Source organism: Mustelus asterias, chromosome 2, assembly GCF_964213995.1.
Source record: "Mustelus asterias chromosome 2, sMusAst1.hap1.1, whole genome shotgun sequence".
NCBI classification, from domain to species: Eukaryota; Metazoa; Chordata; class Chondrichthyes; order Carcharhiniformes; family Triakidae; genus Mustelus; species Mustelus asterias.
The window spans coordinates 105827266-105854718 of NC_135802.1; the positions used below are offsets into that span (position 1 = coordinate 105827266).

Below are 27453 nucleotides of genomic sequence, written 5' to 3' on the forward strand. Positions count from 1 at the left end.
GACCCCGTTGCCAACGAGAATGAAATTTGGCGCTCAGCCAAATCTCCGGTCACTGCAGCGGAATGGAGAATCCTAGCTGCAGGCAAGGTCGGAGCATCCGGCCCAATGACATATTGGGCGGAATTTTACAAGATTGTTTCTAAGTGTGCAGCTAGTGTGAAAATGGGAGAGTTCCTGATCCATTTTTTGGGCGGGTTTTCATGCCCAGTCTTATGCACTTAGTCATTGAAAATATGGGCTAGACTATTTATAACTGCTGCAGGCAGTAGGCTGGGCTTAATTCGCCAGCCAGCCTGCAGTGGGAGCTATTGCGTATGCACAGGCCTCTGTGTCTGCACATGTGTAATTTCAACAGCAGGGATCTGACCGACAGAGAGAGAGCTATCAGGCCCCTGCTGTTACAGGCAGCCTCACAAACTCTCCCCACACCACCATAATTGCGGGAGTCTGCTGCCGATCGCGAGCCCTACACAACCCAAGATGCAGTCCCCATCGCCCAGACCGATCGCATCCTCCTCCCCCTGATCCGATTGCGCTGTAGAGTGGCAGCGGGTCCCCTCCCCCCGTTGCCCAGGTGCCAGGCTGGCAGTGCCAACGTGTCAGGTGCCACTGCCAGGCTGGTACTGCCCAAGCAGCATCCCCCCCGCCCCCCCCTTTCCCTCGGCCTTCCCAGGTGGCCTCAATGGCCTCCGGTTCCACTGGTGAGGCCAACACGACTATTCCCCGTTCATGGGGAGCAGAACCGGAGAGAACTCTCTCGGCGAGGCTACAAAGGCAAGTGAGCCGGATGATTGAGCATCGGGCTCACTAAACACATGTAAATCATAATTTAAATATATTTAACTAAATTATTCAGCCTCTCACCCATTTCTGGTGGGAGACCGACCTCGCCGGAAATCCGGCTCTTGCAAAATCGCGAGAGTCGAGAAAGCGGGCATGATCCTGATTTCTCGGCATTGCGCGATCTCACCGGCTCGCCACGCCCAGCCGTTGTACGATTGAACTAAATGAATCTGAACTAACTTGGTATGTTCAATAGCTGTGAGGATTTGTATCAAGTCTTATCTCATCAAACGTTTTCTCAATCTACCTTCGTAGAGATTGAAGAAGCACCAACGCAAAAAACATGAGCAATGAATTCCAATCACAAGGAGTTACCAGTGTTACCTGCTTGGTTAAACCACTGTATTAAACAATGAAAGTGAACTCCCAGAAAAGCTACATTGCTCACATTGCAGGAGCAGCTAATGTCACCAAAATCAGAAGGTAGCAATGGCAGATTTAAATTTGTAACAAGGTGGTTATATGCCATATTTGAATGACCTGTATTTACATTTTAATAGTCAGATGATGGAAAACTCAATGTTAAAGTCACAAAAATCACAAAGACTTACAGGCATCAATACTGCGGAAGATACTGGCATTGCGGAATTGGGGAGGTTGCCAGGCATGGACCCTGGCATGGGCTGCCTTTGCCTGTTGTGGAGATGTAGTAATGACGATAGAGACCCTGGGACAGGCCTGAGGGAATAAAAAGAGGAGAAGGACATCAGAAAACATTGTACAAATCAGAATGGCAAGTGGAAAACTCAAAACACCTTAACAAAAAGCACAACAGCCTTAATATTCACCCCTTCACAATGATGGGAAAGGATAGGCAGGGGATTCAAGACATAAATTTGTGGAATGGATGCTTGGCACACTACACAGGCATCCGACCAACATCATGGTTCCTGAGTGTCCGACTGATGGTTCTTTCTGTTTTCCACATAGCAGTGTGACAGCTTGGCTCACAGCCCAGAGGTTAAAGCAGCAGCTGAAAGCCACACCCAGGGCTCCTGGGATCATTCTCTGGCAATTGGGAGAGGGAAGGATTGCTGATTGGGGCTTGGGAAGGTTGTGGGGATGGTTGGTGATCTCAGGAGGGTGGAGAGAAGTAGTTGCAGGGAGGAAAAGACTACTGAGGCTACAATGGGGAAGTTATTGATCATAAAAGCAAAATACTGCAGATGCAGCAAATCTGAAATAAAAACAGAAAGTTTTGGAAAGAAATTCAGCAGGTCTGACAGCATCAGTGAAAAAAGAAATAGAATTAAAGTTTTGAGTCTGTATGACTCTTCAGAGCAAGGTCAGTGAATCATGTTGGTGTGGATGAAGCGGGGGGGGGGGGGGGTAGTGATGGGGCTGGTGAGAGAGATGCCACAATTAGTTGGGGGAGGCTGAAGGCTTCCTTGATGAGTCAGGGGAACATTCCTCCTCCTCACTCACGAGGACTGCTGAGAAAGGCACTTGCTTCATAGAAATGGCAGCACCCAGCCCTCTTGCACTGCTGGGTTTTGTGACCCCTGAGAAGTGTATAAAATAGCAATGCATTTTAAATCAGATTTGTCTGTGGTCATAAGAACATAAGAAATAGGAGCAGGAGTAGGCCATCTAGCCCCTCGAGCCTGCCCCGCCATTCAATAAGATCATGGCTGATCTGAAGTGGATCAGTTCCACTTACCCGCCTGATCCCCATAACCCCTAATTCCCTTACCGATCAGGAATCTATCCGTGATTTAAACATATTCAACGAGGTAGCATCCACCACTTCAGTGGGCAGAGAATTCCAGAGATTCACCACCCTCTGAGAGAAGAAGTTCCTCCTCAACTCTGTCCTAAACTGACCCCCCTTTATTTTGAGGCTGTGCCCTCTAGTTCTAGCTTCCTTTCTAAGTGGAAAGAATCTCTCCACCTCTACCCTTTCCAGCCCCTTCATTATCTTATAGGTCTCTAAATTCCAACGAGTACAAACCCAATCTGCACAGTCTCTCCTCATAATCAACACCCCTTATCTCTGGTATCAACCTGGTGAACCTTCTCTGCACTCCCTCCAAGGCCAATATATCCTTCCGCAAATAAGGGGACCAATACTGCACACAGTATTCCAGCTGCGGCCTCACCAATGCCCTGTACAGATGCAGCAAGACATCTCTGCTTTTATATTCTATCCCCCTTGCGATATAGACCAACATCCCATTTGCCTTCTTGATCACCTGTTGCACCTGCAGACTGGGTTTTTGCGTCTCATGCACAAGGACCCCCAGGTCCCTCTGCACAGCAGCATGTTGTAATTTCTTTCCATTTAGATAATAATCCAATTTGCTATTATTTCTTCAAAAGTGAATAACCTCGCATTTGTTAACATTATACTCCATCTGCCAGATCCTCGCCCACTCACTCAGCCTGTCCAAATCTCTCTGCAGACCTTCTACGCCCTCCACACGATTCACTTTTCCACTTATCTTTGTGTCGTCTGCAAACTTTGTTACCCTACACTCAGTCCCCCCCTCCAGATTGTCGATATAAATGGTAAATAGTTGAGGCCCCAGTACCGATCCCTGCGGCACGCCACTAGTTACCATCTGCCAACCAAAAAAGCACCCATTTATTCCGACTCTCTGCTTCCTGTCGGATAGCCAATCCCCAATCCACGCTAACACCCTACCCCCAACTCCGTGTGACCCAATCTTCTTCAGATTGGTCCCTATTTAAACATATCAATTAAGCTTCAATGGCCTTTCATCAGAATTGGATCATCCACCTGAAATGTCAACTCCATAATTCTCTCCATAGATGCTGCCAGATCTGTGGTACATCCAACATTTTCTGTTTCTATTTCAGGTTTCCAGCATCCACAGTATTTTGCTTTAGCATTATCATTATCATGAGTGGGAATCGAGCAGTAAGCACACCATTTCTATCTTAACTCCCACTTCACCTCAATTCCTGATGGATAAAATCAAATTTCCTCCTAATGATTTGATTTGATGTATTAGCATAATGTGAAAAATGTTGTTTCTTGCGCGCCATACAGACAAAGCATACCGTACATAGAGAAGGAAAGGAGAGAGTGCAGAATGTAGTGTTACAGTCATAGCTAGGGTGTAGAGAAAGATCAACTTAATGCGAGGTAGGTCCATTCAAAAGTCTGACGGCAGCAGGGAAGAAGCTGTTTTCGAGTTGGTTGGTAGGTGTCCTCAGACTTTTCTACCTTTTTCCCCAATGGAAGAAGGTGGAAGAAAGTATGTCTGGGGTGCATGGGGGCCTTGATTATGCTGGCTGCTCTTCCGAGGCAGTGGGAAGTGTAGACAGTGTCAATGGATGGACTGAGCTTCGTTCACAATCCTTTGTAGTATATTGCAGTCTTGAACAGAGCAGGAGCCACACCAAGCATACCATTCCAGCATCCGCAGCATTTTGCGTTTATCCTATTCATAGACTACAGCTCAGCCTTTAACACCATTATTCCTACGAGACTCATCTCCAAACTTTGTGGCCTGGGGCTCGGCTCCTCCATCTGCAACTGAATCCTAGACTTCCTAACCCACAGATCGCAGTCAGTAAGAATAGGCAACAACATCTCCTCCATGATTACCCTCAACACCCGTGCTCCTCAAGGCTGTGTCCTCAGCCCCATACTACACTCCTTATATATGTGGCCAAATTCCCCTCCAACTTGATTTTCAAGTTTGCTGATGATATCACCGTTGTGGGTCAGATCTCAAACAATGACGAGACAGAGTACAGGAATGAGATAGAGAATCTGGTGAACTGGTGCAGCGACAATAATCTCTCCCTCAATGTCAACAAAGCAAAGGAGATTGTCATCGACTTCAGGAAGCGTAGTGGAGGACATGCCCCTGTCTATGTCAATGTGGACAAAGTAGAAAGGGTCGAGAGCTTCAAGTTTTTAGGCGTCCAGATCACCAACAACTTGTCCTGGTCCCTCCCTATGCCCACACTATAGTTAAGAAAGCTCACCAATGCCTCTACTTTCTCAGAAGGCTAATGAAATTTGGCATGTCAGTTACAACTCTCACCAGCTTTTACAGATTCACCATAGAAAGCATTCTTTCTGGTTGTATCACAGCTTGGTATGGCTCCTGCTCTGTCCAAGACCGCAAGAAACAACAAAGGGTCGTGAACGAAGACCAGTCCATCTGGCAAACCAGCCAGCCTCCCACCCATTGAGACCGTCTATACTTCCCACTGCCTCGCAAAAGAGCCAACATAATTAAGGACCCCATGCACCCTGGACATACTCTCTTCCACCTTCTTCCATCGGGTAAAAGATATAAAAGTCTGAGGACACATATCAACCAACTCAAGAGCAGCTTCTTCCCTACTGCTGTCAGACTTTTGAATGGACCTACCTTGCATTAAGTTAATCTTTCTCTACACCCTAGCTATAACTGTAACACTACATTCTGCACTCTCTCCTTTCCTTCTCTATGTACGGTATGCTTTGTCGGTATAGAGCAAGAAACAATACTTTTCACTGTATACTAATACATGTGACAATAATAAATCAAATCAAATCAAACAGTTATACTGCATATTAAAATAATCTGACTTTACACATGTACCGACCACCTGCCAGTATCTCACCCAAGTCATCATCTTCAATGTGTGAGCCTTGACAACAACTGTTAGCATGTTATTGAACCACAGACAAAACCAATCCAATCTATACCCAGTGCCATTGACACTGCAAATGTTAGTGCTAACAAAGAACAAAATGGAGCTCAATTTTCAGACTTACATTATTTTTAAATTTGGAAAACTTACTTTTAGATTGTAATTCTGGCTGCCTGATCATTGCTGGTCATACTAGGAAAATACCAGGTAGTTGGGTATTGGTTTATTTTTGTTCAAATACATTTTGAGATAATTTTGATGATATTTTTTCATAGGATAAACTAACTAGCCTTATGTTCTCTTTTCTGGCAGAGAAATTGAAAAATAAATGATAAGAGCACTCCTCTGTTTGTTGGCATTTAATCAGCTTTCGACGAAGGCAAAACTTGTGAAAATTACTGCTATTATTATGAGAATAGACATGGTCCAGGCTGATGGGGCTGCCCACATTGTCAACTGGACATCCCAGTCGACATCGCAACAGGGCCTTAATTCACTTGCTGGGCTGACCCCGACCTCGAGTCTTTGAAAATGACTTGGGGTCAGCACGGTAGTGGGGAACCAACATGGTGGCCAGTGACACAAAATTGTAGGTCCACCTGCCTCTGGCCACACACTCTGACCTAGACAGAAAGTTCAGCTTAATTTATTAACATTCAAGTATCCTTCTGCAAGTTGCTGTCAAGGCCAGCACATGGATAATTGATAGTTGAATGAAGATCCAGAGAGTAACCACTGCCAGTGCAACTGAAACTCACTGAGGAAGAAAACACACTAAGCTATTGAATGAAATTGGAGAGGAAAATTCAACAACAAAAAAATTAACATCTTTATGCACAGCATGCTTCATTTGCGTTGCGAACTGTAATGCCAAAATATTTACAACCATTTTTATTTTTCCTTTTAAAAAAGTTACTTATTTTCATTTATTAAGCTTTCATTTTTATTACTTAATCTTTTTGTCCGCCAAATTTTCTTTGTCTGTCCCGCCAAGAGATGACTCATCTTGGGGAGAGGGTCTTTAAGGGAGTGTGGCATTTCCTGTTTGCAGCTCTGGTGTAACTTCTGAGAGATCTAAACAGTTTCCATGCAACTTCCAATTTAGGTTAAGTTTTATAAAGATATTTTTGTATCTTCTCCCCTCCACTCACTTCCACCTTAGATAAAGAAAAATAAATTCTCCTTTTCCTTGCTCCGTTGTGTCAAGTGCAGCCAGTGACCTTGAATAAGGCCGTTGCCAATTATTAGGAGACAAGTAAAATCTACTCACAGTAACTCATGCATTGAATTCTTTGTGGAAGAACCTTCTGGATACCAAGTCAGAGATCATGAAGGTGAGATTCCACCTGTGAGCGATAACTTGTTTGCCAATTCTCCACTTTTGGAATGAATACCTCATTTTTCGGACTTTTCCAATCTGTTTGCATTGAGGCTCCTCAAACACTATTGGCTCCTCCTTCACTGGTTTGCCTATTTTGTGCTGGAAAACCCCACACAATCTAACCCACCGGAAAAGCAGCAGAAACAGTAGCAAATTTCTACCCCCTCACATGAGTGGTGCCCCAACTTCCGATTTTGGAAATCCTCCAGCTGATCTTTAGTGCCTCTGACTTCAAAGTACCAAATAACACATCCTATCTCCGATCTCCATTACTGGGCTCACCATCTGATTTTTGATCGTGGGAAAACTGTTCAAGTTTTGAAGTGTTTATAGTGCATATAATGGGCTGGATTTTGAGTCTCTGCAGGGGCCAAGAATGGAGGCAGGAAGGCACATGTATTTGGTTCCCTGGCTCCAATGTGCCCCCATTCCCGAGCCATTTTCCTGGAGACAAGAATGTGGTGTTGTGGAGGGCGGAGGGCAGGGCAGGGGGGGGGGGGGGGGGGGCGGGGTTGCAGGTTGCAGTATTTCTATCTACCTGCATATGGCAGGGGGCCAATTGTTCTAAATACTAGCCTTTGAGGCCTGTAAACAGAGGCCTGATGGGATTTTCCTGCTGGCCTCCAGGTTCCTGCAGATGACGAGAGTCAGTTTCACTGCCTGGAGGTGGTCTCCCAGTGACAGCGCTCCCAGTGGGCTTAGAGGCTTCCCTGTCTGGATGTAGGAGCAGCCACAGGCCCACCTTTAGAGAGATTAGCACCCACCACAATGGCAGCCTGATTGCAAAGACCTTTCTCATTTACATTTATAAAACTTTGGAGAGAGGGCTCCTCCATTTTGGAATATCCTTTCCCTCACTTGCTTGCTACGGCCTCCTGCTGTCCCTTCCCAGCTGGAAGTAATGACCACTGATTGACCATCAGTCCTCAAGTGGGCAATAACCCTGTTTCTGGCCATTAATTGGCTGTTCCACAATGCCAGCTTCTGACCCTCATTTGAACCTGAGGACAAGATTCAAAAGATGAGGAGGAAAATCGTGCCCAATATGTTTGCCGAATAATATAAGTCTTATTTAAACAGCAGGTTTCCAGGCTGTAGCCAGAGAATGCAGGGGTAATATCCACAAGACGGAGGTTTGTTGGGAGAGAGAGGCAGCCTGAGGGTAAGGAGTTAGGACAGGATGGGAAACAGGTTGAGGGGGAAAGAGAGTGTTTCTGCAGAGAATTTGAGACCCTCACTTAAAAACACTAAATTTTTATAGATAATTAATGGCAAAGCCCTGATTGAAGGTGCTGTGTATTTGTGTAGATTCTTATTGGCTTGATGAGCTCTGCTGTATTGATGTATTCATGATTCACCGGATGTGATGTCATTAGTACCTAGCGCGGGAAACAGGCAGTGAAGAAGCAGCCACATAAGAGAACACACACCTGTAAATAAAGCTCTGTTGTTTTAAACCTTCTGTGCTCCCTAAAGCCACTCTCTAATATACAACATGAAAACTGGTGATGAGGCCGATGAACGGTGCCTGCCAGGCTCCAGGGACGACATATTTACCAACGAAAAAGTCGGAACAAAAAAGTTAGAAAATAAGCTTTTCAGATGTGCTCTGGACCTGACAGACTAGGTGAACGTGAGTAATGATACTGTGCAGCAGTATAGAGCTGGATGTGTTAAATAAGAGGCTGAAACTTGGGTTGTTGCCTTGTGTGAAAGACAAATCAAGGTAGCGGCTGGAAACGCGTTGCGAAGTGTGCATACGAGAAACCTCCATTATTAGAAAAATGGTGGGAGTTTTCAGCTTTGTGGGACGCAAGGGGCACTGCCCACCCCTGCCCCCGTTCACCCAGGGGGCCTCAATGGCCTCTGCTCACACCAGCAAGGCCATTACGTCAGGTCCCCTTGGTGGGGATCATAAGGATCCTTGCCAGTGAGGGCTTCCACCGGCGAGACTGTTAATGCAAGTGAGCCCAGACGACAGCACCTGGGCTCAGTAATCATATTTAAATAAACGTATAAATATTTAAAATATAAATATTTGAATTCCTTCCCTGATTACACTGGCAGGACAGAACCGGTAACATCGCGAGAGGCGAGAAACCAGGCCTTTCGCTTCTCGCGCAATCTTACTGGCTCACCGCACTGATCGATCAGCATGACTAGCCGGTAAGATCACCCACTTTATTTTATAGTCTATCCACGTTCTTCTTACCAAAATGAATCAATTCATACTTCCCTTCATCTAGTACTTGTCCACTCATCCCACCAACGTCTCTATGTCCTTTTGAAGTTCCATAGTATCCTCCTCATAGTTCACAATGCTTCCAAGTTTTGTATCAGTGGTGTCCAGAGCACAATTTCAAATTTCACAAATGTCTAGGTCATTCATATATATCAGGAAGAGCTTCTGCTAAAAACCTTTCTCCACTCTGAAAAAAAAACTATTAACCATGATTCTATATTTCCTGTCACTCAACCAATTTTGTATCCACACTGCTGCTGTCCTTTTTATTCCAGAAGCTATAACTTGCCCAAAACTCTTGGAACGGTGTATCAAATGCCTTTTTGAAGTCTATTTACACCACATCAATTGCATTACTCTCATTAACCCTCTCTACAAAAATACTCCAGGAGTAGGTGAAAAATGATTTTACCTTAAGAAATCATTGCTGTGTCCCTTTAACCTAGTTTTGCCTGTGACTATTAATTTTGTTGCGAATTATTGCCCTGAATTGTGTGCTTTCCCCCCATCCCTGCAAACTTTGAAGCAGGGAGTGTGAAATTGGCTGGCCTGGATTCCCTGGAAGTTTTACAGTCAGGTAGGCAGCACCTCGGACGGAAAACCCACCCTTGCCCCAATTAAGCCCCATAAATGGCTACTTAATGGCCCACGCCAGCCTAAAAAAATTACCCATTGTTTGGAGAACAAAGAACAATACAGCACAGGAACAGGCCCTTCGGCCCTCCAAGCCCATGCCGCTCCCTGGTCCAAACGAGACCATTCTTTTGTATCCCTCCATTCCCACTCCGTTCATATGGCTGTCCAGATAAGTCTTAAACGTTCCCAGTGTGTCCGCCTCCATCACCTTGCCCGGCAGCGCATTCCAGGCCCCCACCACCCTCTGTGTAAAATATGTCCTTCTGATATCTGTGTTAAACCTCCCCCCCTTCACCTTGAACCTATGACCCCTCGTGAACGTCACCACCGACCTGGGGAAAAGCTTCCCACTGTTCACCCTATCTATGCCTTTCATAATTTTATACACCTCTATTAAGTCTCCCCTCATCCTCCGTCTTTCCAGGGAGAACAACTCCAGTTTACCCAATCTCTCCTCATAACTAAGCCCCTCCATACCAGGCAACATCCTGGTAAACCTCCTCTGTACTCTCTCCAAAGCCTCCACGTCCTTCTGGTAGTGTGGTGACCAGAACTGGACGCAGTATTCCAAATGCGGCCGAACCAACGTTCTATACATCTGCAACATCAGACCCCAACTTTTAAACTCTATGCCCTGTCCTATAAAGGCAAGCATGCCATATGCCTTCTTCACCACCTTCTCCACCTGTGACGTCACCTTCAAGGATCTGTGGACTTGCACACCCAGGTCCCTCTGTGTATCTACACCCTTTATGGTTCTGCCATTTATCGTATAGCTCCTCCCTACATTATTTCTACCAAAATGCATCACTTCGCATTTATCAGGATTGAACTCCATCTGCCATTTCTTTGCCCAAATTTCCAGCCTATCTATATCCTTCTGTAGCTTCTGACAATGCTCCTCACTATCTGCAAGTCCTGCCAATTTTGTGTCGTCCGCAAACTTACTGATCACCCCAGTTACACCTTCTTCCAGATCGTTTATATAAATCACAAACAGCAGAGGTCCCAATACAGAGCCCTGCGGAACACCACTAGTCACAGGCCTCCAGCCGGAAAAAGACCCTTCCACTACCACCCTCTGTCTTCTGTGACCAAGCCAGTTCTCCACCCATCTAGCCACCTCCCCCTTTATCCCATGAGATCCAACCTTTTTCACCAGCCTACCATGAGGGACTTTGTCAAACGCTTTACTAAAGTCCACATAGACGACATCCACAGCCCTTCCCTCGTCAACCATTCTGGTCACTTCTTCAAAAAACTCCACCAGGTTAGTGAGCCATGACCTCCCTCTCACAAAACCATGCTGACTATCGTTAATGAGTTTATTCCTTTCTAACTGCGCATACATCCTATCTCTAAGAATCTTCTCCAACAACTTCCCCACCACGGACGTCAAGCTCACCGGCCTATAATTACCCGGGTTATCCTTCCTACCCTTCTTAAATAACGGGACCACATTAGCTATCCGCCAATCCTCTGGGACCTCACCTGCGTCCAGTGACGAGACAAAGATTTGTGTCAGAGGCCCAGCGATTTCATCTCTCGTCTCCCTGAGCAGCCTTGGATAGATTCCATCAGGCCCTGGGGATTTGTCAGTCTTTATATTCTCTAACAAACCTAACACTTCCTCCCTTGTAATGGAGGTTTTCTCCAACGGTTCAACACTCCCCTCCGAGACACTCCCAGTCAACACATCCCTCTCCTTTGTGAATACCGACGCAAAGTATTCATTTAGGATCTCCCCTACTTCTTTGGGCTCCAAGCATAATTCCCCACTTTTGTCCCTGAGAGGTCCGATTTTTTCCCTGACAACCCTTTTGTTCCTAACGTATGAATAAAATGCCTTGGGATTCTCCTTAATCCTGTCTGCCAAGGACATTTCATGACCCCTTTTTGCCCTTCTAATTCCCCGTTTGAGTTCTTTCCTACTTTCTTTGTACTCCTCCAGAGCTCCCTCCGTTTTTAGCTGCCTGGACCTAACGTACGCCTCTCTTTTCTTTTTGACCAGTCCCTCAATTTCCCTGGTTATCCACGGTTCTCGAATCCTACCTTTCCTATCCTTCTTTTTTTACAGGCACATGCCTGTCCTATAGCCCTAACAACTGTTCCTTAAAAGACTCCCACATGCCAGATGTGGATTTACCCTCAAACAGCCTCTCCCAATCAAGAGCTGCCAATTTCTGCCTAATCCCACTAAAGTTAGCCTTCCCCCAATCCAACACCTTACCCTTGGGACACCACTCATCCTTTTCCATCACTATCCTAAAGCTAACAGAATTTTGGTCACTATTTGCTACATGTTCCCCTACCGAAACTTTGAAGACCTGACCGGGCTCATTCCCCAGTACTAGGTCCAGTATAGCCCCCTCTCTAGTCGGGCTATCTACATATTGTTCCAAAGAACCCTCCTGTACGCATTTTACAAATTCCTCCCCATTCAAAGTCCCAGCTCTCAGCGATTTCCAGTCTATACCAGGGAAATTGAAGTCTCCCACTACAACAACCCTATTTTTCCTGCACCTATCCAGTATCTCCTGACATATCCATTCTTCCACTTCCCTTGGGCTGTTGGGGGGCCTGTAGTATACCCCCAACATAGTGACTGCGCCCTTCCTGTTTCTAAGCTCCACCCAGAGTGACTCGTTACACGACCCCTCTGAATTGTCCTCCCTCTGCACCGCTGTAATATGCTCTCCAACTAATACTGCTACTCCCCCACCTCTTTTGGCCCCTCCTCTGTCTCGCCTAAAACACTTGTACCCCGGAATATTCAGCTGCCAGTCCTGTCCCTCTTTCAACCAAGTCTCTGTCACCGCAACCACATCCAAATTCCTCGTGAGCATTCAGGCCCCAAGTTAAACTGACTGACTGATAGTTGCTGGGCTTATCCTGCACTCTTTTTTGTAATTCTCCAGTCCTCTGTCACCACCTCTGAGTTGAATGTAGTCTGGAAAATTATGGCCAGTGCCTCTGCAATTTCCACCCTCACTTCCCTCAGTATCCTTGGATGTATTATATCCGGACTGGTGCTTTATCAACTTTAAGAGCAGACAGCCTATCCAATACCACCTGCTTATCAATTTTAAACTCTACAAATATTTGAATTTCCTCATCTTTCTCCATGACCTGGGCAGTATCTTCTTACTTGGAAGCACTTAGTAAATTATTAATTTAAGACCTCATCTATTCCCTTGTCTCTATGCATAAATCCCTTTTTTGGTTCATATTCGGCCCCATTCCTCCTTTTATATCTCACTTACTATTTATGTGCCTATTGGACACTTTGGGGTTTCTTTTTTTATTAGCTCTAACCAGATAGGTTCTGTCTTGGACCTATCAGGCCATCTTCTCAGTCCAGTAATGCAATGTTGTCCTTAATGCCACCCTTCCCCCTTTTTCTCCTTTCCTATCTTTCCCAAACACCTTGTATCCAGGAATATTTAATACTCAATCCTGCTCTTGTTTGACCCAGGTCCCTGTTATAGCCACAACCTTGTATTACCACACAGTAATTTGTGCCTGTAACCTACTAATTTTATTTACCATACTCCCTAAATTTATCTACATACACACAGAGTCTTTTATTCTTTTATGGAAGGTGACCGCTATTGGTTACACCAACATTTATTGCCCGTCCCTAATTGTCCTTGAGAAGGGCTAGTGATCCACCTTCTTTTAACCTCTGCCATCTACCTGGTTTAGGTACACCCACAATGCTATTAGGAAAGCAGTCCCAAGGTTTTGACCCAGCAACAGTGAAGAGACAGCAATATAGTTCCAACTCAGGATGGTGAGTAATATGGAGGGGAACCTGCAAATGATGGTGTTCCGATGTGCCTGCTGCCTTTGTCCTTGGGTCTGGAAGATCTGTTGCTGCAGAACATCTTGTATACCATACAGTGCTGCCACTGTGTGTCAGTGGTGGAGAAAGTGAATGTATAAGGTGGTGGTGTATGGGATGCCAATCAAGTGGGTTGCTTTGTCCTTTATAGTATCAAGTTTTGAAGCAGCTGAAGATGGTTGGACGTAGGACACTACCCTGAGGAACTCCTGGGTGTCTATGTGCATGAATCATGGGAAATTAATGTGTAGATCCAGCAAGTAATCAGGAAAGTAAATGGTATATTAGCTTTAATTGAAGTGTAAAAAAGAATAAAAGTAAAGTCTTATTGCATGTATATACAGCTCAGCTATTTCCTGGAATCCTGTGTACAGTTTTCAGCTCTTTACCCAAGGAAGAATTTATTTGATTTACAAGAAGTACAGAAAGGTTCATTAGTGACTAAACTGATTCCTGGGAAGATGAGATAGTTCTGTGAGGACAATGGAATAGACCTATCGAGAATGAAAAGTGACCTTACTGAAATATATAAAATTCTTAAAGGTTCAACGGGATGGATATTTCACCTGACTGAGTCCAGAGCAAGAGTTCACAGTTACAGAATAAAGGGTCGGACATTTAGGACAGAGGTGAGGAGATAATAGACAGAGGGGTTTACAGCCAATGAGGGCGCTAAAAAAGCTGGATTTGTTTTCATTGTTGTCTTGCTGTGATGCTAAAGGCGATTAATTCCTCATGTCTCTTGTAAAATACAAGTTACCTGAATGATGTACTCCTATACTGCACCCTAGCTGTTATTTCAGTGATGAATTGTGGCTATCTGAAACTATATTGTATAAAATTAAAATGTGGTCATCAGCTTTACAGCTGCAGAGAGACTGGCAGCTGCAAAAACGTCCCTGGTGCATATTTGGTGAAAAGCATGTTTCTTGTATACATCGAAGCAAGGTCCTCATATTACTTGTGCTGTCTACATGTGTCATGTGTTAGAATCCCCTTGGGGGAACCGCAAACTAACACACTTCAGGATAAATGCAAGACTACCCAATTTCAAAAGGTCACAACAATTTATACTACAGGAGAAAAGGATGTTGATTGGTTGACTCTGATTGTCCAAGGCTTGGCATTCTGGTGTTCATCCTGATGAGTGCAAGATGAAAAGCTTCAGTAACATGTCTCCCCTTTCAGTATATTCAAGTTCTGTACTGCCAAGTGACTGTTTAAAAATCACACTCACTGAATGAGCCCCAAATGAAAAAAGTCAACAAGGTTCCACTTTTCATAGCTTTTACTTTAACATATATCAGAAACACTGCAAATTACACAATTAAAAGGCAAATGAAAATTCAAATAAAAATGTAACTTTCACTTTAATTAGTTTATACAATAAAGTTTCTTCTCAATCAACTGCAAGTAACTACTTTACTCCCTGCAGACTGTGGCACTACCTAGATGCACAGTTCGAAAATATGCTGTCCTGTATTCATACAAGGTGGGTCAGGAGTCCTGTCTGAAAACAGTTCCCAACTTAGTTTCATGTGTACAATTATCTTCAACAAATACAAATATATCCTTTTCAAATCCTCTCTCCCTCGGATCACAGCAGTCCTGATGGTATAGTATTCCAGAGTTTATTTTTTAACTGACCAACCAATAACACTATAGTTAATGTTTGGCTACTTCTAGGAATACACCCAGTTTTTTAGTGATTTTGAACTATTCACATAACTTTCCAAGTTTTAGGCCTTTTTAGCCAGCTCGCATGGTACCTCCAAGAGCCTCTCTCCTTTTCTGCCAAACAGAAAAACTGATCTCTTCCTGAGAGTGTTTTGCTGCTTCTCCTCACAAGAATTCTCTATGTTCCTCTTTTTGTCTTCGTCTGCTTTCTTTTGTGTCTGTGCATGGATTGCCTTCATCCTCCAGCTCCTTTGCTTGTAGCTCTATGTCTGCAGCTCTCCTTTGTGTCTATCTGACACACTGCTTCTTTCTTAACTTCTTGATACTGCTTCCCAGTCAAGGATCACCAGAGCGCATAGATCAGTATTTCTTACTATCCAAGAAAATTACAATTGATCCTTTTACAATTGGTGCAAACTCTTAGAAGTCTTTTTTCAAATATCCTTAAAAACAATTACATATTCCACAGACATTTTAAAGAAAATATAAACTTTCCTTACTATGCTGCTTTTGGGTCAAAGTTTGTCATACTGGGGTTTGGGGAGAGGAGAAAAATATCTTGGGGGCCCGATATCCTTAAATGTTGGCTGCTTCTATATTTGTTCCATTCTGTGCCTGCTTCTCCTTGTCCTCCATGTGACTTTCAATGATATGTCCATCGAGAATGCCATATCTGTTCAGAAGGAGTCCTAAAAATGGGCTGGGGTGAGGACTTAAAAGTCTCACAATCTCAGATGCAACAAGAAGCAAGTATACGTCTGTGTAGGCAAAGTGCCAAAAAAAATCACTGCCAAAAATCCAACTGCAGAAATCGCTACTGAGACTCTCCACATTCCTCGGGCTCGCAAACTCCTCAGTTCTGCTGTAGATGACCCTGGCAACAGCTGCACCATATAATTCTCGGTTTAATTTACCAAGGGTCTACATGTAAAAGCAGGAAAATTAGAGTTCAGCGCCACTGGCCTTCATTATAATGTATGTAAAAGATCGGAGGAGTATCTGTTATCTCACCCCTCCTTAATCTGTTTGTTCCAACCTTTCTAATATTTACAGTTAGATTTTAGTTTTTTGTTCTGCTGAAGAGTTCATACTGGAAATATTGCCTTGGGGGCAAAACTGAACAGCACCTGAAAACAGGCAGGGAGATTGTGATGTGCAAGAAACCCGATCCCATTAGTGAAATGCAGGCAGCACACCGTCTTTCTGCTGCCTGCTGATTAGCACAATTCCTATTTGCAGCCAGTGCCAACTGTGCTGTTGCCCACATCAACAACGGGCCCAAAATCATAAATTCTTTCAGCTTACACTGCTTCAAGCTAACTTGCATCTCTTAAAGGGAAAGTGCAGTGTGACTGGAATAATTGCAGAATCTACATCTGACCTTGGAAACAATGATGAGTCAGACCATGTAAGAGAACACAAACACAAATTGTTCATATACTACTACACTGGAGGCCTGGGTGGAGGAAGTTGAAAATAGGAAAGATTTCCTGTTTTGCAAAGACCAGGAATCCCTCTAAACATATGATGGGAGGCATCTCACCCGCACATATCTGGCACAGCTGCAAGCCTCATAACCACATCTTACAGGTTGCATAAACTGCCGGGTATTCACCCACAAAGGTTGGAAAGATAATGCACAACTAAAGGCACAGAGTTAACCAGATGGGTCAGGTACATCCACACCTCATAATCTCATGGAGGAGATGGTGCTGGCCGTTATTGGAGCAGCAATTGCTGAGGTCATGATTAGTTGCAGGTCAGTAAGAGGGCAGCAAACTGGAGAGAGCCCATTTCTACACAGACTATTCTTGAAGAACTAATTTGATACCATTAATCACACCTTCAATTCCCCATTCCACTCACAGTCCACTCCTTGCAGTCAATGTGTTTCAGTATCAGTCACATGACTCCCTGTAGATCTTTGAAACATTAAAGAGCTATAGAAAGCAACAAACACTTGCAGAATTGTAGCAACAGCCAGAAAAGAAAATCAACCAGCAATTAACCTGTATGAACAATTGAACATATAAATTAGACCATCCTGCCTCTCGAGCCTGCTCTGTCATTCAGTAAGATCATGGCTGATCTGATTGTAACCTCCTGCCTACCCCCCATTGACCTTTCATCCCTTTGTTTATCAAGAATCTATCCATCTCTGCCATAAAAAATATTCAAAGACTCTGCTTCCACTCACTGGGGGTGATTCTCCCAGCCCACTGCGTCAGAAATCGGCGCGGAGCTGTATAAATTATTTAAATGATTATTTGCATCTAATTAACGGGCCTGGGTCTGATGTCTCTGGGCCCGCTAATGTCTCCCCCCCCGCCAACCAGGATTTCACTCCAGCAACGTTTAGAATAGCTCTCCACTTGCGAGGAGCTAGCGGCCTAACCCCGCTGAAGTGAAGGGGGGCCATTGTAGGAGGTCAGGGATAAGGAGGATGCCCCCTGGGCATTGCCACCTTGGAAATACCAGCCTGGCACTGCTCAAGGGGTAAAGTGGCAATGCCCAGAGGGCACACTGGCACTGCCAACAGGGCATTAGACTGTGCCAAGGGGGCGGGGCCAGAAGGGGATGGGGCCTCTGTAGGAGGAAGATTCCACTGCCACTCTGCACTTGGGTTTGGTGACAGAGGAAGCGAGGCCAGTGGTCGGGGCTGGCTATAGAGGTTGGGGAGTCGAGGAGATCAGGACTGCTGGAGGGAGTGAGGGGGAGATCGAGGCAGGCCTGGCCAGATCTTGTGGGGGGGGGGGGGGGGGGGGGGGCGGGGGGGGGGGGGGGGCAGCAATCGCGCTGTGGGGGAGGGGGGGGCTCAGTAAGCCAGCAATGCAGGGTCGCGGAGCTGACCACCTCAATCAAGCTGGCCAGAGATTGGGAGGTCGGCAGTATGGGGCACAGCGCATGCACCGATCTCGGCACTGACAGATCAGCACATGCAGAGTGGCTCACTCAGTGCTATGCTGCCGGCCTCTCCAGTGGGAATGGGCCCCGACCCTGATTTATAGCGTGATTCTGCAGTGCACAGAGTGTGGGAGATTAATTTTGAAAATTCCGTTGAAAAAACCCACCCATTGCTTTTTCAGTAAGAGAGTTCCAAAGACTCACAACACTGAGAGAAAAGTAATTCTCCTTATCTCTGTCTTAAACGGATGATCCTATATTTTTAAACAATAACCTCTTCTTCTAGATTCTCTGACAAGAGGAAACATCCGCTCCACATTTACCTGGTTAAGACCCCTCAGGGGCTTATGTATTTTAATCAAATTGCCTCTTACTCTTCTAAACGCCAGAAGATACAAATGTCCAACATTTCCTGATTCAACAACATGCCCATTCCTGGTATTAGTTTAGCAAGCCTTCTGTGAGCTGGGTCGGTTGGCTGGGCTTCATGTTGCTTAATGCATCTTTGTGAGCTCAAGAGAAAACAATGGCTGCAATATGGAGTTCCTGTTGTCAAATCACCATCATGATGCACCTGTTCTACATATTTCTTGTGGACGTCAGCTGCACATGAGTTCATGCCTTCACAAGATCACATGTAATACAATTCAAGGCAGAATCGTCCACATGCAAAGTGAATGCCATTTTGGTACCCGAATGGTATCTCAACTCAAACAATGAACACTACCTGGCCGAACTTTGCACCCTTTTATTTTACATGGGTCAATTCGTTTGCTGTGTATTACTATCAAACATTCAACAATTACTGTATTTTCTTTCTGACTCTGTATTCTACCCATTGTTTCTACATTTTCTTTTATTTTTGAAATTCAGCAGAACCTCTTCTTTCCACATTTTCATTTTTCCTGATTGTCACAACTCTCCCCGGTTCCCTCCTCACAAATACCAGGGACTCTGTCTCTTTATCCTGTCAATATCTGTCTGTCACTAATGTTCTGTTTCACTCCCTTTGTTTCAGTCATTTACTGAGCACTTCTGCGAAGTCAGTACAATCACATCAAAAACAAAGAAGGAAACCCTCTTTTCCACCCTTGTGTGCACAGAACCTATTTTCTCACTCAATCTTTGAATGAAATTATTGATAGTTTCAGAGCAGGGATGGAATCATTTGTGGAAATCATGGTCTAAATCAGTGATTCTCAAATATTTTTCAATCAGTCCTCAGTTTGTCACACTGACCTTCGCCAACATTTCTCAGAGCCTCTCAATCCAAAGAATAGAGCAGAATACACAACAGAAGAAAACCAAACCCGTGCATAACATTTTCACCAGCTCTTTGCTTGCACAATCCTAAACCAATGTCACTGCTCTGCATTCTTCCCATGCTCCTGTATCTCTTTCCTTTTTAGCGTGGATGCTGTGCTGGTAAGTTAGCAGAAAGGTTCCTTTCTTTCTTCATTCTTGTTTCCCTCTTTCAGCGGAAAGGGTGCACTCAGAGTCCAGAATGTTTAGAGTTCCGATGGGGCATGTTTTGCATTATGTGGAGAGCCAGGGGAGCAAAAGTGTTGGATGCAAGTTTAAGTGAAGCAAATCCATTCCTTCTATCAGCTAATTTCTGGATCACGAACATAGACTAAGCTTCAGTTTTACAATAGTGAAAACCTTGATAAATGTAATTCCTCGCAACCATTCAAATTAGTTTTCATGATACTGGAACCAAAACATGACCAGATTGAATTTGCGATTGTTCACTTGTCCAAAAATCAGAAGAAAATTACAGAAATTGTGGAATTATATTCTTCTTTCCTTAAAGTGTCTTTATAGTTTAAAAAATAAATAAAATACATAGGGACAGGAAAAGCCAACATGTCTGTTCCATTATTTTGTTTACCAAATCACTTTATTATTTTAATCCCAAGCATTTTATTATTTCTGTCGCAATTTTCTGCCTATTCTCCATATCCTTCATACTTTAATTTCTTAAGTAGCTATTTTCCTTTAAACCATTAAATGGACATTGCATCTATTGATTGCCTTCTGAAATGCACCATGTTCTCAAGAACCTTTTGTTGAAAGAAGTATTTCCTGGATTTACTTTTAACTGACTTAACTCAATTTCAGGACAAGTAGCTTTTGTTATTTAACATAGGTTGATAGACAGGGAAGGACTCCTGACCAATCAATTTCCCTTTTTTTTATTTTGAACATCTCATTCAGATCACCCCTTAATTTCCTACTTTTTAGGAAATATAATCCAAATTTATCCAGTCTCTTATTATGATGTTAACTCTTACTCCTAGTATAATTCTGGAATTGTTGCTAGACTTTTCCAAGAGCATACACAGCATGCACAGCATTCCCTGAGTATAATAGAGTAAACTCAATGAGGCTGTGTCCTTGTACAGAGCCTTGCTCAACCAGAGTACAGAACCAGAGAATCAGATAGAGATGCAAACAATTAGCACCTTTCCAATTTTATAGTCATTCATTATCTGGGTTCAGTTCTCTGATCTGTACTTCCGTCAAGATAGGCTGCTTACCATGAATGCAGGCTCACCCAATCTAAACCTCATATATTCCTTGCTTTATTCTCTGTCTCTTCTGATGAAGCCCTATATCTCATTAAAAAGTCTATATTGGACAACAGTTACTTTTCACAAGAGCATGCTGCCTCTCCCTAATAACTTTCTACCTTTTGATTACTCTGTACCTGTTAATGGGCACAAAGTTTTCCTGAAATTACTGTTAAACTGACTCACTTGTAGCTACTGGCTTGTCCTTTCTCATTTTTTGAATATTGTGACACATTTGTCACTTTCAATTCTCCAATGTTAACTCCAAGTCCAGTGAGATTTGAAAATTTACCTGTCAGGCATGTTGATATCTTCATTTATTTATATTATGACCCTCTAATGGAAAGAGTCTGGGCTCAGATATCTATTTGACTGTGATTCCAATATTTCATCAGTCATTGAGCCAAATTGTAATTTTATTTCTTGTGAATTTTCACTCCTGAATCTGGTACACAGAATTGGGAAAATTCCTGATTCCCCAAACTCAACTCAAGAGAAATTTCACCCTTGAAAAGCCTACCTCAGTGCTCAGGGGCTTTGTCCAGTTATAATTAAACAGTAAGACCCCCTAGCCATCACCCTTCACACCCTCTGACTCGCTCATAATCCATCTGAGGTCACCATTGCAGGTGTCAGAGCAGCTTTCTTGAAGGTCAACCCATGGAAAGCGACTGGCCCGGATGGGGTACCCAGACAAGCACTCAGATCCTGCACGGATCAACTGGCGGGGGTATTCATAGACATCTTCAATCTCTCTACAACAATCTGCGGTCCCTATCTGCTTCAAGAAAACGGCCATCATCCCAGTACCAAAGAAATACCAAGCAGCATGTCTTAATGACTATCGTCCGGTGGCTCTGACATCCATCATTATGAAGTGCTTCGAAAGCTTAGTCATGACACGAGTCAATTCCAGCCTTCCGGACTGCCTGGATCCACTACAATTTGCCTACCGCCACAACAGGTCCACAGCAGACGCCATCTCTCTGGCCCTGCACTCAACCCTGGAACACCTAGATAACAAGGACTCCTATATCAGACTCCTATTTATTGACTACAGCTCAACCTTCAACACCATTATTCCTACAAAACCTATCTCCAACTCCATGGCCTGGGCCTCGGCTCCTCCCTCTGCAACTGGATCCTGAACTACCTAACCCACAGACCACAATCAGTAAGGATAGGCAACAACACCTCCTCCACGATCATCCTCAACACCGGTGCCCCACAAGCCTGTGTTCTCAGTCCCCTACTATACTCCTTATACACCTATGACTGTGTGGCCAAATTCCCCTCCAACTTAATTTTCAAGTTTGTTGACAACACCATCATAGTGGGTCAGATCCCAAACAATGATGAGACAGAATACAGGAATGAGATAGAGAATCTGGTGAACTGGTGCAGCAACAATAATCTCTCCCTCAATGACAACAAAACAAAGGAAATTATCATCAACTTCAGGGAGCATGGTGGAGAAGATGCCTCTGTCTACATCAATGGGGATAAAGTAGAAATGGTCGAAAGCTTCAAGTTTTTAGGTGTCCAGATCACCAACAACCTGTCCTGGTCCCCCCCCATGCCGACACTATAGTTAAGAAAGCCCATCAACACCTCTACTTTCTCAGAAGACTAAGGAAATCTGGCATGTCAGCTACGACTACCATCAACTTTTGCAGATTCACCATAGAAAACATTCTTTCTGGTTGTATCACAGCTTGGTATGGCTCCTGCTCTGCCCAAGGTGGCAAGAAACTACAAAAGGTCATGAAAAGGTAGCCCAATCCATCACGCAAACCAGCTCCCCATCCATTGACTCTGTCTACACTTCCTGCTGCCTCAGCAAAGCAGCCAGCATAATTAAGGATCCCACACACCTCGGACATTCTCTCTTCCGCCTTCTTCCATCGGGAAAAAGATACAAAAGTCTGAGGTCACATACCAACCGACTCAAGAAGAGCTTCTTCCCTGTTGCCATCAGACTTTTGGATGGACCTACCTCGTATTAAGTTAATCTTTCTCTACACCCTAGCTATGACTGTAACAATCCATTCATTTCCTTCCCTATGAATGGTATGCTTTTTTTGTATAGAACGCAAGAAACAATACTTTTCAGTGTATACATGTGACAATAAATCAAATCAAAATCAAATATGCCCCATCCATGCCAATTCATGATGCTTTATACCTCCCCATTGTGCCAACCTATTCCCATGCCCAGCCCCCCTGCCACCTCCGCCGCTGCCCATGGCCCCTCATAGCCAATATTCCAAACTATGCTCCGCCTGCTATCCCACAGTCCCGCTCAAGCTCCATGCGAACCTATGCTCCCTCTACCTATCCTCATAGCCCTTTATAGCCTCTATGCCAACTTGGTGCCAACTCATGACAATCCATGTCCTCCATCTACCATGCAAACTCGTCCACCATCCATCATGGGCAGACCTCAGGAGCAAGCTGAGATGACATAGGATAATATTCTAAGTATCTATTACGAACTTCACAATATATATAAAAATACACTTTGTGAAAAAAATCCTATTCAATATATTTAAATGCTGTCAAATACTTATGCCTTGTAAAAAGAAACATTTGTATTAATGACCTCACATCAAAGACAGCCAAACATTTTATAACTACTTAGAGTTGTCAATCAAACAGTGAATTTGCAGGATCCCCATTGTGATAATAACATGTTGTGGAATTGGTCAAGTGGTACTACCCCTATAACCATAACTATGAGACTTATGTCAACATACATTTATTGAACTTGCAAGCATAGGTTTTTTCAATTGAGAGACATAAAGGCTGTTCTTTCTTTTCAAAAATTAAATGATAGGAGATTTAAATCACTAGACACCTTGACATTTCCACAAACTGTATCCACATTTTACACATATTCATGTCCAATCTTAACAAGAACTCTGGCAGATTTAGACTTTTTCCTCAAATTTATAAAACCTCAAACTCATGTTTCAGAAACCTAGGTGACAGAAATTGCTTCTGAAATTGCCTCTGTGGACCCCAGATGCGCGAAAGATTCTCCAACCCTATTTCTCCCCATGCCTGGCAAAACTGTTGGATGTTAGGTTTAGGGTTGGGAATTCTAGATTTATAGCTTCAGTGCCATTTTTGGCAAAGGCACGGAGTAATTCTGGCTATGCAATAATTCGAGCCATAATTTTTCTATTTACACTGAAACTTGTATGGTTCTTATAATTGTTAACCACTAGCATTCCTCTTGGAAACCTCCTGAGAAAAATATGCATTTTACAATGCCACTCTGTCTTTATCCTCAACAGCTGTCACACCCAAATCTTTTTTTAATATGCTCACACATCATTAGCGTGTAATGGGCTGGATTTTCCTTTGCTGTGTCACCTAAAATCAGTAAGAAGTTTAACAACACCAGGTTAAAGTCCAACAGGTTTATTTGGTAGCAAAAGCCACCTTTTGCTTTTGCTTTTGCTACCAAATAAACCTGTTGGACTTTAACCTGGTGTTGTTAAACTTCTTACTGTGTTTACCCCAGTCCAACGCCGGCATCTCCACATCACCTAAAATCACCTGGTATAGCTGTAGAAAATACAGGCCTGCTGCCACATCTCTGCACCTTCCCTTATCACAGCAGGGAAGCCAATCAGTTGGTCCTGGAGTGCCCCATCGAAATGGGCGTAAGGAGGCACAGCCTAGAACTCTGGCTATTCGCCCACTCTCCCACTACCAGGAGTAGGGTGGCAGCAGACCTGGAGATAATGATGACAAGCTATTTTTTCAAATGTTGAAGGAAGACGGCCTAGTAATGGGCAGCTTTCCTCCCCTCCAGTTCTGTTATCTATCCTGAGAGGCCTGCACCTTCCATTGATGTATTTCCTTTCCTACCTATACCACTATTCCTCTTCAGAGTTTACAGGATAAAATTCCCAACTCTTCCCACATTTACTAGACCATACATTCATCTGTTGATTCATATTCCCAACAGTGTTTTTCTTATAATTCTTTAGCTCTATCCATAAAGAATGAAGTTCCACAGGAGTTCTTTCCTCCTGCAGCCACCATAATTTATTTTTAATTCATTCTTGGGACATGGGCGTCGCTGGCTGGCCAGCATTTATTGCCCATCCCTAGTTGCCCGAGGGCAGTTGAGAGTCAGCCCACAGTGCTGTGGCTCTGGAGTCACATGTAGGCTTGACCAGGCAAGGACGGCAGATTTCCTTCCCTGAAGGACATTAGTGAACCAGATGGGTTTTTACACCAATCGACAATTTCAAACAGAAGAACCACACAATTGAAGGTATAATATCCATTTGGTTTAGGTGAAACCAGTTCTTTTTGTACTGCTTCCTGCTGCCCAGGATTGGTAGGTTAAGTGACAAATAAGCTTGTAATTTTGGTCTCCATATTTAAAAAAGGATATACTTGCACTGGAGGCGGTACTGTGAAAGTTCACGAAATTGGTCCCTGGAATGATGGGATTGTCCTATGATGAGAGGCTGAGTCAATTGTGCCTATATTCTCTGGAGTGTGGGACAATGCAAAACAATCTCAATTAAACATAGAAAATTCTGAAGGGGCTTGATAGGATAGAAGCTGTGTTTCCAGTAGTCGGGGAATCTAAAACATGAATGGTGGAGCAGTCTTGTCAGTCATTTGGCCAACTCCTGCTGACATGTCTTGTGTTTTTGTGAGATTTAATGTGAGGCAAAACATTTTGGCAGGAAGAGCTGCAAGGTCACGGACACCTTAGAAAATAAGAAACTGAATAGGGTAGCATAGCAAAAGGTCGAGGGAACATAGAAACATAGAAACATAGAAAAACTACAGCACCAACAGGCCCTTCGGCCCACAAGTTGTGCCGAACACATCCCTACCTTCTAGACCTACCTATAACCCTCCATCCTATTAAGCTCCATGTACTCATCCAGGAGTCTCTTAAAAGACCCTATTGAGTTCACCTCCACCACCACTGATGGCAGCCGATTCCACTCGCCCACCACCCTCTGTGTGAAAAACTTACCCCTAACATCTCCCCTGTACCTACACCCCAGCACCTTAAACCTGTGTCCTCTCGTAGCAGACATTTCCACCCTGGGAAAAAGCCTCTGAGAGTCCACCCGATCTATGCCTCTCAACATCTTATACACTTCTATTAGGTCTCCTCTCATCCTTCGTCTCTCCAAGGAGAAAAGACCGAGCTCCCTCAGCCTATCCTCATAAGGCATGCCACTCAATCCAGGCAACATCCTTGTAAATCTCCTCTGCACCCTTTCAATCTTTTCCACATCCTTCCTATAGTGAGGCGACCAGAACTGAGCATAGTACTCCAAGTGGGGTCTGATGAGGGTCTTATATAGCTGCATCATTATCCCCGGACTCCTAAACTCAATCCCTCGATTGATAAAGGCCAGCACACCATACACCTTCTTAACCACCTCCTCCACCTGCGGGGCCGATTTCAGAGTCCTATGGACCGGACCCCAAGGTCCTTCTGATCCTCTACCGTACTCAGAGTCTTTCCCTTTATATTGTACTCCTTCATCCCATTTGTCCTACCAAAATAGACCACGACGCATTTATCTGGGTTGAAGTCCATCTGCCACTTCTCCGCCCAGTCTTGCATCCTATCTATGTCCCTCTGTAACTTCTGACATCCCTCCAGACTATCCACAACCCCACCAACCTTCGTGTCGTCGGCAAACTTACCAACCCATCCCTCCGCTTCCTCATCCAGGTCATTTATGAAAATGAAAAACAGCAAGGGTCCCAGAACAGATCCCTGGGGCACACCACTGGTGACCGACCTCCATTTAGTAAAAGACCCATCTATACCCACTCTCTGCCTCCTTTGGGCAAGCCAGTTCTGGATCCACCGGGCAGCAGCCCCTTGGACCCATGCCCTCTCACTTTTTCTAGAAGCCTTGCATGGGGGACCTTATCGAACGCCTTGCTAAAATCCATATAAACCACATCTACCACCTTCCCTTCGTCAATGTGTTTAGTCACATTTTCGAAGAACTCCAGCAGGCTCGTAAGGCACGATCTGCCCTTGACAAAGCCATGCTGAGTATTCTTGAGCATACTAAACCTCTCTAAATGCTCATATATCCTGTCCCTCAGGATCTCCTCCATCAGTTTACCGACCACTGAGGTTAGATTCACCGGTCGGTAATTACCTGGGCTATCCCTATTCCCCTTCTTGAAAATAGGAACCACATCCGCAATCCTCCAATCCTCTGGCATCTCTCCCATCTCCATCGACGATGCAAAGATCATCGCCAGAGGCTCTGCAATCTCCTCCCTCGCCTCCCACAGTAACCTGGGGTACATCCCATTCGGACCCGGCGACTTATCGATCTTGATGCCATTCAAAGATTCCAGCACAACCTCTTTCTTAAAGTCCACATACTCAATCCTTTCAGTCCATCGCATGCCCGCAGTACATCCACCCAGGTCCTTCTCCTCTGTGAAAACCGAGGCAAAATACTCATTGAGCACCTCAGCCATTTCTACTGGTTCCGTACAGACTTGCCCGCCTTCACCTTTTATAGGCCCTATTCCGTCACGTCTCATCCTTTTACTCTTCACATATTTATAGAACGCCTTAGGGTTCTCCTTAATCCTACCTGCCAGGGCCTTCTCGTGGCCCCTTCTGGCTCTCCTAATTTCCTTCTTTAGTCCCTTCCTACAAGCCGTATACTCTTCTATCTTCGCCAAGCTCTCTGAGCCTTTTGTACGCTTT

General features: G+C 44.3%; 1 protein-coding gene across 4 annotated transcripts in view; it reads right to left on the bottom strand.

The window, feature by feature from the left end:
- The window catches only part of creb5b (cAMP responsive element binding protein 5b), a 353679-nt gene that overhangs the window by 146607 nt on the left and 179619 nt on the right, over positions 1-27453 (bottom strand). For all 4 annotated transcript variants that reach the window (XM_078239765.1, XM_078239766.1, XM_078239768.1 and 1 more), the window contains one exon: positions 1395-1521. In XM_078239765.1, the coding sequence (XP_078095891.1) occupies positions 1395-1521 (127 nt within the window). The remainder of the gene's footprint in view (positions 1-1394; positions 1522-27453) is intronic.